The 15,097-nt window shown below is 42.9% G+C and overlaps 1 protein-coding gene across 4 annotated transcripts in view; it reads right to left on the bottom strand.

Annotated features, from left to right (window-relative positions):
• Positions 1 to 15,097, bottom strand: part of LOC116849315 (synaptotagmin-10-like) — a 526,459-nt gene that overhangs the window by 23,819 nt on the left and 487,543 nt on the right. For all 4 annotated transcript variants that reach the window (XM_032826343.1, XM_032826345.1, XM_032826344.1 and 1 more), the window contains 3 exons: positions 9,160 to 9,328; positions 8,954 to 9,074; positions 8,639 to 8,810 (listed from right to left, as the gene is read on the bottom strand). In XM_032826343.1, the coding sequence (XP_032682234.1) occupies positions 8,639 to 8,810; positions 8,954 to 9,074; positions 9,160 to 9,328 (462 nt within the window). The remainder of the gene's footprint in view (positions 1 to 8,638; positions 8,811 to 8,953; positions 9,075 to 9,159; positions 9,329 to 15,097) is intronic.

The following is a 15,097-nucleotide window of genomic DNA, read 5'->3' as shown; positions in this document are numbered from 1 at the left end:
GGGGGGGGGGGGGGGGGGCGTGAGCGGATCCAAACTCCAGGAGCTGCAGCGCAACGCCCGCACACAAACAGTACAGGCGACGGGTCGCAAGGATCGCTGCGCCCAGCATTCGCAACAACATCCCATTTGGAATTGTGCCGGCTTCCGCGGACTAAAGCCGGAGAAGCGACGACGACGCGCAGCTGAATGGAAGCGTTGTTTTAATTGTCTTTCTGAGAAGCATCGGCGCAACCAGTGCTCCAGCGCTCGGCGATGTAGGGAATGTGGCGAGGACCATCACACTCTACTACATTTGGGGCCGAGCACATCGCAGACATGGGAGTCCGCAGCTGCCGTCACTGCGATGCAGGCAATCACACGCCAACCCGCCAGCCGAACATTGCTGGCGACGGCACAGGTCGACCTGACCGGGGAATCCGGACGAGTCCTCAGGGTCCTAGCGCTGATTGATCCCGGATCTGAAGTCAATCTTATCACCGAACACGCGGCTCAGCAATTATGAGCGCGGCGGAGATCCGCGCGGGTGCGGCTGACCGGCGCGACCGACGATCGCGGGCAAAGGGTGCGGGCAGTTACTTCACTCCAATTACGATCAACGGTGGGGCCGCCTTTCCAGCAGACTTTGGACGCCCTCATAGTGCCTCGCTTGACAGCGTATAAGCCGACATTAATGGAGCTCCCCTCGGAGTGGACGCACCTGACAGGCCTTCACTTGGCCCACGATTTCAAGGTCACGGATCCCGTGCTGGCAGTGCTGGGGGCAGAGATCTATGCGGCCATCGTACTGCCGGAGATCCGCCGAGGACCTGCTTCATCCCCGATTGCGCAAGCAACGCGGCTCGGATGAATGCTTTTAGGGGCCACGCCGCCCGAAGATGGGATCAAGCAGGGACACTGCAGCACCTTGCGCGGCGTGGACGACGAACTCGCCACTCAACTTAGACGTTTTTGGGAGTTGGAGGAACTCCCCAAAGCTCCCTCCCTCACTCTCGCCGAGAGCGAATGCGAGCGACACTTCACCTCCACGCATTCTCGGCGGTCAGACGGTAGATACGTGGTGCGACTCCCGATCAAGGCCGATGTCGCGCTCGGCGAGTCCAGGCCGGCGGCACGGGCTTCACTTGCACGACTCGAACGTCGCTTTCAGGGCAATCCTGAACTTCAGGAGGCGTACATAACCTTCATGGAGGATTACCACATCCGCGGGCACATGCAGCTCGTTACTGAGGCCGAGGGGATCCGTCGACCTCCGTTCTACCTGCCGCATCACCCGGTGTTCAGGGGGTCGGGCGCGGCTTGAAAAATAAAGGTGGTCTTCAATGCTTCTCAGAACTCCACTCTCGGTTCTTCACTGAACTCTGCAGTTCACACAGGACCCAGTCTCCAGCAGGACCTTGAGGCGGTGCTACTCCGCTGGCGAATGGAGCGGGTGGCGTTCATAGCGGATATCGAACAGATGTACCGGCAAATAGAAGTGCACTCGGAGGACTAACCGCTTCAGCGCATACTGTGGCGCTCTAATCTTGCCGAGCCCGTATAAGTTTACCAATTGCAGACAGTCACGTACGGAACAGCCTGCGCACCGTTCCTGGCCTTGCGGGTCCTGCAGCAGCTGGCCGAAGATGAGGGCGCCAGCTTTCCGCCAGCCGCCACATTACTACGACGATCCGCCTACGTGGATGACGTGGTGGCAGGGGTGGCCACGATCGACGAGGCCTTCGCCCTGCAACAGAAGCTAGTGGCGCTCCTTAAGGCGGACGGGTTTCATCTTTGCAAATGGGCGGTCAATCGACCCTTGTTACTGGAAACGGTATCCGCGGACAGCCGTTTACCTCTGATGCCACTTCGAGATCGTGAGGAACTGGGCACCCCGGTGTTGGGGATTCAATGGATGCCGGAGGAGGACGCGTTCGGATACACCGATTCTCTGCGTGCAACGCTCGTTAATACCAAGAGAAGCATTCTCTCTACGATCTTTCGGATTTTCGATCCCATGCACTCGGTTGGATCGCGCCACTGATAATCTCTGGCAAGATACTGCTGCAGGAACTCTGGGTGGGAGGAGTCGACTAGGACGAACCTCTGCCCGAGCCCTTGAAGACGCGCGGTGACGGCAGTACCAGCGGGACTTAGCAACGGTCCGCCATCTTCGGTTGCCCCGTTGGACGGGGTACACTCCAGGCGCGGAGATAGAGTTGCACGACTACTGCGACGCCTCCGAGCGCGTCTACGCGGCCGCCGTCTATACAATGGTGCGACCCCAGAGGGGCCCCCCAGTGTCCCGCTTGCTAACCGCCAAGAGCAAGGTGGCTCCAGTAAAGCGAGTTTCGCTGCCTCGCTTTGAACTGTGCGGAGCCCATCTGTTGGCTCGAGTTCTGCAATTCGTGAGTGTGACTCTCTTCCTACAGTCGCAGTGGCCCGCTGTTGGACCGATTCGGCGGTGGCTCTGGCGTGGATTACGCAACATCCATTTCGCTGGGATACCTTCGTTGCGAATAGAATGGGAGCCATCCACGAGCTCCTTCCGTCGGTTACTTGGGGACACGTTCCGACCAAGGAGAATCCGGCTAACTGCGCGTCGAGAGGCATGCCGCCCAGCCAGTTGCAGAATCTTGAACTTTGGTGGAACCGCCCTGGTTGTTGCGGTCGTTTGAACATTGGCCCAAATGGGACCGCAAGCAGGGGACGGGCTGCAACACGGTGCGCGTGGGCGACGCGGACGCGGAGGTGGCGACCGGGCCTCACTCTTCAGATTGGGAAGGAGTGATTGCGGCGTCGTCTTTCAACAAAGCGGTATGCATAATGGCACATGTGTTGCGCTCCCGCGATCGAGCTCTCAGGACTTCGGTCGTCGTCACCACCGACGAGTACCGACGCGCCGAGCAGCGGCTCATCATCATCACGCAGCGAGCGTTTTTCTCGGAGGAGCTCCGCCACTTGCGTGGAGAACGACAGATGGCTGTCTCAAGTCATCTCCGGCAACTGCATCCAGCATTGGACGCGGAGGGAGCGTTGCGGATGGAAGGACGACTGCGCTTCGCGAAGCTGCCGTACGACCGGCGGCGGCTCATCTTGATGCCTCGGGAATCTCGTTTGACGGAGCTCCTGGTCTTAGATGCCCACGAACGGACGGTTGACGGGGGGAGGGGGGCAACTGACGCTCATCAGGATCCGACAACGATTCTGGATTTCCGCGGGCCGGGCTTTGGTGCGGCGAGTATTGCATCACTGCGTGGTATGCGCTAGACAGCGCGCGAGGCCTCTGACTCCAATAATGACGCCGCTGCCACGTGAGCGGGCAACCCCGTCTCCGCCGTTTCACGTTGCCGGAATCGACGCTGGTCCAGTTTCCCTGACTGCGACCCACGGTCGAGGACGTACTGCCGTTAAGGGATACATAGCGGTATTCGTCTGCCTTGCCACACGCGCGGTTCATCTCGAACTGGTCGGCGACTACTCTTCAGACGCCTTCATCGCTGCCTTTCATCGGTTCGCGGCGCGACGGGGTCTGCCCGCGGTACTATATAGCGATCAAGGTACCACCTTCGTCGGCGTCGACCGAGAACTGCGGGCTCAGCTCCGAGCCGCCTTGGACGTGGGGGGACCAGTAGCGGCGGCGCTCGTGGCGGACGGCACGGAGTGGCGGTTCGTTCCTCCGGCCGCGCCACACTTTGGAGGACTGTAGGAAGCTGGAGTGCGCTCGCTCAAGCATAATTTGCGGCGCGTTCTGGGCGAGCGGTTGCTCAACGTGGAGGAGTTCTCCACCTGGCTAGCACGGGTGGAGGCCTGTCTCAATTTCAGGCCATTAAGCCCGCTGACAGATGATCCAGAGGATTTGAACGTCCTGACGCCAGGGCATTTCTTAATCGGGCGCCCGCTCAACGCCGTGCCTGAGCCCTGCCTAGCGAGACGAACTTATCTCAGCCGGTGGCAGCTACTTCAGAGCCTCACAGAACATCTGTGGACGCGTTGTACCTCGCGGGAGTACCTCACGCAGCTAAAAGCAAGACGCAAGTGGACGTGGAAGGAAGACCCGCCCCGAGTAGACGACCTCGTCGTGATTCTGGACTCGCGTCTCCCGCCCACGAAGTGGGCTCTGGGACGGATCCAGGAACTGTTCCCGGGCCCCGATGGTCAGGTACGGGTGGCTCGGATCAAAACCGCCGACACGATGTTGACCCGTCCCTTAATTAAATTGGTGAGGCTCCCAGTGACGAGTGCGACGCCCAGCTCCTAGGTCGAGGTGGGATCTGGCCAGTAGGATCCGTCGCAAGGACGGAGGCGGGCGGAATGTTCCGGAAGGCGGCTGGGTGTCAAGCGTGTACGGCGGGCGGTCGAGCCCCAGGCGCCGCGCGACTCACAGCCGCCGGTCTTCCGCCGCCGGTTCGCGCCGTCGCCGCGACGTGGCGATCGCGTCAGCCGGAAGCACTTCTCGCGGTTAATTCTCAGTTAGGCGCCTATATAAGGCGCCACGCGAGACCACTCGACGTCTTTTGATTGCGGTTGCACATCAGGTCACTGCCTCGTTGAGGTATTCTTTTAAAATCCAGCTAGATTCATATCGCCTTCTTGAGTGCGCAAGCACGTTGGGCTTTTGCCTTGCCAGAGGTATACTTTTGCATATCTGCATTGATCTTCGCTGCCTTCAGAGTGTCGTAGATACATTGGCATTTATGTTTAGGTCTTTTTGTGATTCTACACAACTCTCCGCAGCCTTTTAGAGTGCGTTGTACGTTGGGCTATTGCCTCTAGAGTGTCCGAGGACACGTTGGCATTTAGGTTACGAAAGGTGTAGGGTAACTCCTCGGATCTCCACCTTCTCAATACGATCGAGGATTGAGAGAAGGCTTCGCGCGACCACTTCGGATTACCTCGACGCCTCCACCACGGTGGACGTCTCTCTTCGCGACATCTCCCGTATTGCATATACCGAGTATTCGTGCCGACAGAACTTATTACGGTCGGGCTCACGACTCCGCGCGAGTCGTCATTGTCATCAGGAACTCTGCTGCCAGGGCGGCAGCTCTCCCGCGAGCCACGCTCGCTACTGCTCCGCTGCCAGGGGCGCAGCGCTCACGCGAACCAAGTTCGCTGATATAAGTCTACTCACGACTTATAGATCGTCGCATCCGCGACTTTATACGCGAAGAATACTCGCTTCTAGTTTCAACGAGACTCAGGGTTGGTCACACCCGCGGCAATATCAATGCAAGTCACGGTCACGTATAAATCGACGCGAGAATTATACGCCGTCGCACACGCGAACTTCACTCGCGGCTAAATCCTTGCGAACCTTAGTCTTTTTCGCACCGGCGACATCAGCAGCACGGGCCACGTTTGTCTTCAAGTCAACATAAAGCTTAGACTTCCCCGCGATTCAAGCACGCTCGTTACATTCGCGTTTAGAGTCATCACGACACTTCGTCTTGCTGCGTGCGAGACTGTTCAGGCGAGTTCCGCTCGCCTGTTCAGCCTCTGCTGCTCCCACGTCAAACAGAGCTGAATCTCATTCGGACCTGGTTCCGACGCTCACGAAAGGAGACGAATCAGTGTCTGCTACTCTGAGTTATTATCATCCTTCGAAAGGGGGGTTTCTTTCCAACGCGGAGGCGCCGGGCAACTCCACGCGGGCCCTATACTGGGCCACGCCGTGTTCTTACACACAAGAGCACTCTCGTACTTTCCTCACACCATCTTACGAGGCTCCTGAATTGGAGAGCACGACCCATACTCGCGCATTTAACGATAGTAGTCGACGAACGTTTGACGGCATATGAACTAGCCGCTCACCGCCTAAAGCTGTTCGAAACACTCACGGTTTCAGAAATATTCAATCGTACTCAAATATAAATATGGAATTTTTTCCAAGAAATTATTTCTATCCCTAAACTTGAAATCTAATAAGAAGATACGTATTTGTTATTTTTGGCTATTCTATAATATATCTAAAACTCAAAATCCGTATACGATAGTTTCAAAAATTTCCTCGTAAGAATAAGTAATGAATTTAATCTTTCTAATGATAAGAGATGACACATTATTGAGCGTCTAAAATTGGAGATTGATGAAATGTTCACTAATTCTTTAGATATGAAATTTCAAATATTAATTGCCTAAATTGTAAATGATCACTTTTACAAAGTATCTAACTCGTACCGTACCAGAACTAATATATAGCTAGAATAGGTCGGGGAAAACGATGCCTTTTTTTAACGTAAAATTTTAAAATATTAACGACGAAAGACTTTTACCGAGCGGCAGTCCATTGGCCAATCAGCATGCGCGTTGTGGTAAGACAAACGCTATATGCGCTGTCTGATGGGCATGATAAGCCAGGCCAGCATTTTAGCAACGAGGAAAATGGCTGAGAAAGAATATATCACGCTGAGTGAAGGACTAAGAGGCTGACCCGGCTGCCTTCCATGCGACAGCGACAGCACGTATAATGTTTGTTTCACCGCAGCGCACGTGCTGATTGGTCAGTAGGCTGCGGCTCGCTAGAAATCTTTCATTGTTAATATCTTAAAATTTTATGTAGTTGTTTAAAAAAAGACACCGATTTTATTACTTACCCCGACCTATTCTAGCTATATATTAGCTCTAGTACAGTACGTACCAGATACGAATCAGACACCTTGTATATCTCAGTGTGACAAGTAGATATAAATAATCTATATAATAGTCTTAGATATAACACGCGTGGTCCAGCACAAATGAACGAAAGGCAAAAAGTGCATACAAATATGATGGAATTTGAGATTACAATTTCTTTCATGGGCAAATATAGAATTTAGGAAAGTTTGGCAACAATTTTTTGAAGAATTTAGGAAATGCTTCAAGCAACTTATATATTAGTAAAGCTTTTTATGTTCAATGGCTAACTAATTTTTCTGTATAGCGAAAGTGATATGAGTTAATTCCAGAAATAATCATGCTTATATACCATATGTATGATATATGAGCAAATATAAGAATCAAGGGTTCTGAATATTTTGTAGGTATGAATTAAACAAGTTTTTTGGAATATTTTTACAAAAAAATTATAAGATATATCTTTTTTTAACTTTTCAGTATGATGAGTTGAAAATTTTCTTGATTGATAGAATAAAAAATGTTGTCAGTTGCGTAAGAAAGAAACACAATATGTCAGCAAAAAATTGAAGAAGTTGACGATGGCAAGATCGTAAGATTGTTGGTAAACAGAATTTAATATGTTTGAATGTAAGTTAATAGATGAATCTTAGCCGAGAGAGCTAAGAGCGGGGAGAGTATATTGAAAATAAAATCACGGTAAATGTTCACTTTAGGGGAGTCACCTTGATCACATTGACATTGACATATATTATAGAGGTCATCCTCCTGAATAACCTTCGAAAGGTTTTAGCCGTCGCTCATTGTTTGTTAAAAAGTTATTGATGAAAGAAATTCGAAAAATATATTACAATTTTTCGATAATGTGTACCGTTAACGAGCAATATCGAATAATAATATATATTATAATTATAATATATAATAAATTATTTATATATTACATTTATTATATTTATATTATTATATTTATATTATATATTTATAATATATAATTTATAATAAATTTATTCAGTAAAATTTCCGCTAAGTGGATAGAAATAAGCCATAATTTCAAAAAATTTATCGATTCAATTCGATCAACATACAATGGTAGTGTGTGTCAGGACATGATCATAACATGATTATCAACATTGAAATCGTACATACGATCAAAACAAAACCCGCGCAATATACCCTGTGTGCAAAAATTACGTTCAACTTTTTCTTAGTAAGTACTGCAATATCGAACAACTAGCGGGGGGCTCGCCCCCCCCGCACCCCCCCTCAAAACTAACCTAACTCAACCTATCGTCACATTAACACAAAAGTTGAACACTTTAATAAACAATGACTGACGCTTAGTGACGATAGGTTGGGTTAGGTTAGTTTTTAGGGGGAGTGCGGGGGGCGCAGCCCCCCGCTAGTCGTTCGAGATTGCAGTACTTACTAAGAAAAAGTTGAACGTAATTTTTGCACACAGGGTATATTGCGCGGGTTTTGTTTTGATCGTATGTACGATTTCAATGTTGATAATCATGTTATGATCATGTCCTGACACACACTACCATTGTATGTTGATCAAATTGAATCGATAAATTTTTTGAAATTATGGCTTATTTCTATCCACTTAGCGGAAATTTTACTGAATAAATTTATTATAAATATTGAATAAATAATTTTTTCAATATAATTTATTTATCCTGTGCACTGTTTACCTTATCTTTATGTACATTGTGTGCAAAAATTACGATCAATTTTTAAAACATTTTTTGTTAATAACTTTTTAACAAATAACGAGCGACGGCTAAAACCTTCTGAAGGTTACTCAGGAGGATGACCTCTATAATATATGTCAAGGTCAAGGTGATCAAAGGTGACTCTCTTAAAGTGAACATTTACCGAAATCACTCATCAATATGCTGTATCTGGGAAATCATTCAACATGAAAATAATCATTCAGAAAGATGTTGACGAAAATTACGAGTTTAATGTATTCAAAGCGAGGAGGAAAGAGACTTGCTTTTTTTACTTTAAAAATTCTGTAATAGCCGGCAACATTGTCTTTTACCTGTCGTAATCGATTACTTTCACTATGAGACTGACATCCTCGATATTATCCGCGGGTACATCAAATACTAGCGCCTCGTTGTACACGGGATAAAGAGAGTTTTTTTTCACCGTAGTCTTTTTCTTCTTTATTCTCTTACCTTGGCACAGCAAATAGACTTTCACATAAGGATCTAAAGAAAAATCAAAATGAATTTTGATAATTATATCTCTTCGTGTTATGACTAATAAGTTTTATTTTAATATCGTAATTGTAATGAAATTATGTCATCCATAAATATAGTGAGAGAATACATACGACCCGTTCTATACTCACCTGATTTCCCCGTTATGTCCATCACTTTAAGATTTCTGGCTTTGACCACGGTTAATGTCAATCGACCAGCCGTTGGCAAGTAACATAAAGACAACATTAATTCTCCCAAATCCACCTTCTCCTACGCAAGACATTAAACAGTTGATTAAAACTACGCATCGCGTATAATATCTGAAATTATTAATCTTTTATCTCATGTAAGGTACCTGTAAGGCGCAAAGGATGTCCATCGTATATTCAATTTCTTGCTCGAGATCGGTACAATCTAAAAGTCCTTTAAGAACCACTTGTCCAATAAGATCGTGACGTGAAAATCGGTCAAAGTCGTAAACCGAGAATTGCAAGTAACGTTCTCTCAGTTCCTCATACGATACGCTGACGAGATAAATATAATATCGAGTTTAGCAAATTAATTCTTAATTAATTTCTTGTTAAAATTGTATTGTAAATGTACAAATAAATTCGGTATCTTTTATTTACACAATTTAAAATTTATTCGTAAAAAGTAAGAACTATCTCAATCATCGAAATACTCTTCATAATTCTCAATAATTTTTTGCTTCATCTATCGAGCAACTGATCTACCCTTAGTAGACTGACGAAACTCACTAAGAGCTTAAAAAAAGTACTGTAGTATGGTCTACATATAGGGTCCCAGAACAGTGGTGCTAATACTCGTGAAGGCGTAGAAAATTGTAGAAAAAATTGTAGAAAATGATTAAAAAGAGAGTGTGGCTAGATAATAAATGAATAGCGCTCGAGCCGTTTAGTGGAGTTTAACGAAAGCCAATTTATCTAGCAACTGATGCCAGCACGCGATGAAGGGAAAGACAACGCGCCGCTGCCCACGTATATGAAGTTATAGAGTTAGTCTCGCACTTTTCAAATCCTGTATTAAATTGTATATCAACTTACTTAAATATATTGCATTATGCTACGTTTGTGCCGTATTGTACCGTATCTCAGTAATTAAAAGCGTATTTAAGATAGCTAAAAAAACCAAATTTTTGCTAATTCCGCAGTTTTCAAATTTATGTTCTCTTTAACACGTCCGAATTTATGTTCTCTTTAACACGTTTCGCTTTAAAATGACATAAATTTTGTCTTTTTTTCATTACAATAATTTTGATAGAAAACGTTCATAGATCTTTCAATACTCTATAGATGTAAGACATGCTCTTTCTGAATCTGAAGTCCATTTTTTGCTATCACGCGCCATTTATTCAATATGGCGGCTGAAACGCCAAAAATTGAAAAAATAGAGTATTGTTTATTTGTATCTCACTTTCCGGCATGATCCTGTCATAGGATAGTGCTAGTTGTCTGGATCTGGTAGCATAATGTCCTTCACTAAAATATGGTGCTATGCAGATAAAAAAATTCATTATGGCGCATTCAATATGGTAGCTTTTATAAGAAAATTTTTGTTTTTATTGCTTTTTTAAGATTATTTATCACCCACTTGCACTTGCGTGATTTGTAGTATTAAAATATGATTTAAATGAAATTAAACTGCAATGTACCACGACATAACCAAACAAATTCAAAATGGCGGTGATTTTCAAGTTTTTTGTAAAATTTTGAGTTTTTATTTTGAGTTTTTATTTTTTTGTAACAAACTTGATTATTCTTTCACGCTTTTGTTAATTCTCAGGCTTACACATCTGAAAAATAGTAACAGCAGCAAAATATTATAGTTCCAAGATGTAACATAACCTCTAAACACCATACTGAGCTTGATTTTTACAGTAACTTATGATATTATCGTATTTTAATTGCATTTCTTTTTTTTGCTGTGTAATTCAACAGTAGTATTATTTTCAAATAAGTTTTCCAACTCGAACATGATTGTATAACCATAAATTGCAAAAATGTGTTCAACTATTCTATTATGTCAAACCTATGGATCTATTATATATTATATTCTATACTTATTACATAGCAAAAAAAGAAATGCATCTAAACTACAATAATATCGCCATAAATTACTGTAAAAATTAAGTTCAAGTTATGGTGTTTAGAGATTGTTATATCTTAGAACTATAATATTTTGCTGCTGTTACTATTTTTCAGAAGTATAAACCTCAGAATCAACAAAAGCATGAAAGAATAATTGGGTATATGACAAAAACGAATAAAACTCAAAATTTTACAAAAAAACTGAAGACCCGAAAATCTCCGCCATTTTGGATTGTTTTGATTATGTCGTGGCACATTGCAATTTAATTTCGTTTAAATCATATTTTAATATTACAAATCACGCAAATGCAAGTGGGTAATAAATAATCTGAAAAAAGCGATAAAAACAAAAATTTTGTTTAAAAAGCCGCCATATTGAATGCGCCATAATGAATTTTTTGATTTGCATAGTATTTGATTTGCATAGTACTATATTTTAACTAAAGACATTATGCCTCCAGATCCAGACAACTAGCACAATCTTATGACAGGATTATGCCGAAAAATGAGAAACAAACAAACGATATTCTATTTTTTCAATTTTTTTTGGCGTTTCAGCCGCCATATTAAAAAAATGGCGCGTGATAGGAAAAAATACACTTCAGGTTCGGAAAAGGCATGTCTTACATCTATAGAGTATCGAGTTCCGGAAAGATCTATAGACGTTTTCTGTCAAAATTATTATAATTAAGAAAAGACAAAATGTAGGTCATTTTGAGGCAAAACGGGTTAAAATGGTTGGATGGTCACATTGTTTGTGACTGGTATCAAAATCCCACTTTCTCAGAGAGGTTTCTAAATTTTTATTTACAACACCCACTCAGTCATGAGACCGGATGGTTAAGTCTTTGGTCGATCGTGCTCTCAAGCTTTCGCACTCCATGTATCACGAGAAAAATCTCCGTTCTGTCATACAGCTTCTCCTTGACAACAGCTATCTTCTCGCTTTCATTTTTTACATTATCGATAAACGTGTTGGTGGATTAATATCTGATATAGTGTTTCTGAAAAAAACTGACGAAGAGAAGTCGGGAGAGACAGAGAACAGCGGCACAAACTTTTCTACCCTGCCTTACCTGCCTTGACATGAAAGATGTCGCAGGCAACCTTTCTAGACTTATAGGAAGATCAAACTATCAACTAGTATTTAAAGTCACCAATAAGCTCGACCGTTTTATTCATGGTCACAAAGACCGCTTGAACATACATATCTTGTCTACAAAATCAATTGTGTCGATTGCGATACATTTTAGGTGGGTTAAACGAAGAGAGAGTTGGGTACGCGTGTGAAAGGGCATAGAACTTACATCTCGCGTTATACAACATCTCCGTCACCGATCACAGATCGCAGACTGCAGTTAGACTGCATAATTTTGATTGGAAGAATGTGTTGATTCTGGACAAGAAGCCTAATTATCACAAATGTCTTTTTTCGGAAATGTTTCACATTAAAGGCCAGGTCAACGGTTTGAACTTGCAGTCTGACATAAACAGACTTGATCGTGTTTATTTTCTTCTGCTTGATATGACCCGTGTAAGACGATGACTTCTATCAGTCTTACTTTCTTCTCTCGTTTCTAATTTTCAAATACGTTTTTACATATGGTATTTGGACGTTTTACGTATGGTTTTTAACGTTTTTACGTTTTTGGTATTTGGATTACTGTGTTTATGATGGATGTTTTTGCTGATATGTCTCTGATTGTTTCTTTTTGTCGTCTTACTTTTAATGCTAATGTTAGAATTCATGTTCACACTTCGTGTCTATTAATTTGTTTTCAAACTTCTATATTGACTGTAGGAGTGCAGGAGCTCTTCCTTTTTTCATATCCGTGATAAGGAAGTAATTATTGTATTAGTTGTAATTTTCTAATTTTTAGAGTAGTGGTTCTTTATTCGGTTTTTTTTCTCACCGTTCTTTTTTCTTTTGTTCTTTTCGTGGTTTCCTTACATAGCCTACGAACACCGACATGTCAAAGGAAACTATCCGTGACAATTTATATTTCGCTAACATGACACCAGCATCGAGCGACTTTTATGACGTAATGAAATTACATTGACCGAATTAAATTGAAGAGGACTACATCAAATGGTCGAAACGCATTTTTTTGTGATTTGAATAAATAATTCTATGGCTCATAACTTCGGCAAATTTGGCTCTTTACGTCCTTATTTATTTTTGTAAAGTGCATACAAAAATATTTTTTGCACCAAGTACAACGTATTACAGGTGCATCACATATGGAGCAGCGTGTACCTTGTTTTCCAAAGAAACTGAAGTCTATTGAATTTTGGAAGTATAATGGCCGTTCATTATTAAAATCTTAGAGATGATAACTGTATATGCGTCAAGTATTGTAATTTAATAATGTTATTTTTCAAATGTATATTGACATTATAATTGAATAATACAATAATATCACTAAATGTTCTTTTTCTCTCTCACAAAGTTCTTCTATATTCTAAATCTATAAACATTAAAAGATTGAATCATTTCTGTAGTCTTTTCTGGTATCATTAAAATTCATACGTCCTTATCCGTCCTTGGCATAAAGTTTTATAGCCCTGATAGCACAACTTTTAGGAAATAATATGACGATATCCAAATGAAATTGATAATACAGCAATTATGTATAGCAATATTTCACAAATAACTTGTAGAAAGATAGAGGATTTATAAAATATTGTGAATTCTTTGCGCAATTTATTTTTAAATATAATTTCAGCAAAACCGTAGCGATAAGGCGAGTCATCTTAGAGGAATGTTTGCACAATGTAATGTAGAAATAAATTATTCAATAATTACGAAAGATATTTTAGTTGTATTGTTTAACAAACATTAAGAAATACAATTAAGAAATACAATTGAATATAAGCAAATATGAAGTAATTCATATATATGTTTGTAGAAATTACGTAATTATTCCAAAATTATAATTTCAAAACTTTGTAACAGAAAACATTATATATTTAGCATGATAAAGATATAAAAACAATGAATAGAGATAGTTTTAATGTTATTTTATGACTCCTGCCCACAGGAGCACCGCGGAAATTGGAGCGATAGGTAAATCAACGTGGTGTTTCCCGTGAAAAGTTAATACAGAAAGCAGCATATTGATTGGTTATCGCGCAAACTTTCGCCGCGCGATAAGCTTTGTCCTATGTGCACAAGGCATTATATTTGTAAACTGAGCATTCTGAAATATCGTAAAGTTACAAAAGTTTTCTGAAATAGTCGAATAACTACTAACTGTCTTGAGGCTGCAAACCACTTAGGGTACGTTCCACTTAAGGTGCCATTACTCTCGACGCTTCCATGTAAAAATATCTTAACGCTAAGAAGGAAAAGATGAATAATGTATTTGATCTTATTGCATTGGAAAGAAATTATTGAATTTTCAGCTAACAAGAAAGGTTAATTTCTTGAATAAGAAATTAACCTCATCATTAAATACGTTATTTCTTCGGTTTGAGCAACTTATAATACACGATACCAAGCTGATTCCACCAAATACACAACATGAGTTTTTTTCCATAAATATTCGGCTTGGCTATCGATGTTGAAGCATGGCCACGTGGTCCCCATGATTTCCTCTTCTTTAGGTTATCGTAGTGGATCCATTTTTCATCACCAGTGACTATACGATGCAAAAGACCCTTTCGTTTACGCCTGGCAAGCAGTATTTCACATGTGCAAAATCGGCGTTTAAGGTTTCTCGGCTTCAGTTCATATGGAATCCAATTTCCTTGCTTTTGAATCATTCCCAACAATTTTAAACGATGTGAAATTGCTTGTTGAGTCACTCCTAATGTAAGTGCAAGTTCTTCTTGCGTTTGGCACGAATCTTCCTCCACTAATGCTTCCAATTCCGCGTCTTCGTACACTTTCGGCCTTCCACTACGTTCTTTGTCTTCCACTCACGACAACTTCTCTCACTTAAAGCAGCCTCACCATATGCTTCTGCAAGCAATCGATGCGCCTCAGCTGCAGATTTCTTCAAATTAAAGAAGTAAATCAGAAGTTCCCGCTTTTTTGGCTCAAAACTCGACATTTTCGCACGAAAAAAATTACGTAATGCTGATACAAAATCGCTAATATTTCAAGGTTATGGTATTGTCAGATGTCTAACCTTACGATATGACGTTTTACATCTGACAATTTCAACCATAACTTACTGGTGG

Source organism: Odontomachus brunneus, unplaced genomic scaffold (genome assembly GCF_010583005.1).
Source record: "Odontomachus brunneus isolate Ranch 3 - 2012 unplaced genomic scaffold, Obru_v1 Obru_scaffold_111, whole genome shotgun sequence".
In the NCBI taxonomy this organism is placed as follows: Eukaryota; Metazoa; Arthropoda; class Insecta; order Hymenoptera; family Formicidae; genus Odontomachus; species Odontomachus brunneus.
This window is presented reverse-complemented; position numbering and strand designations above follow the sequence as displayed.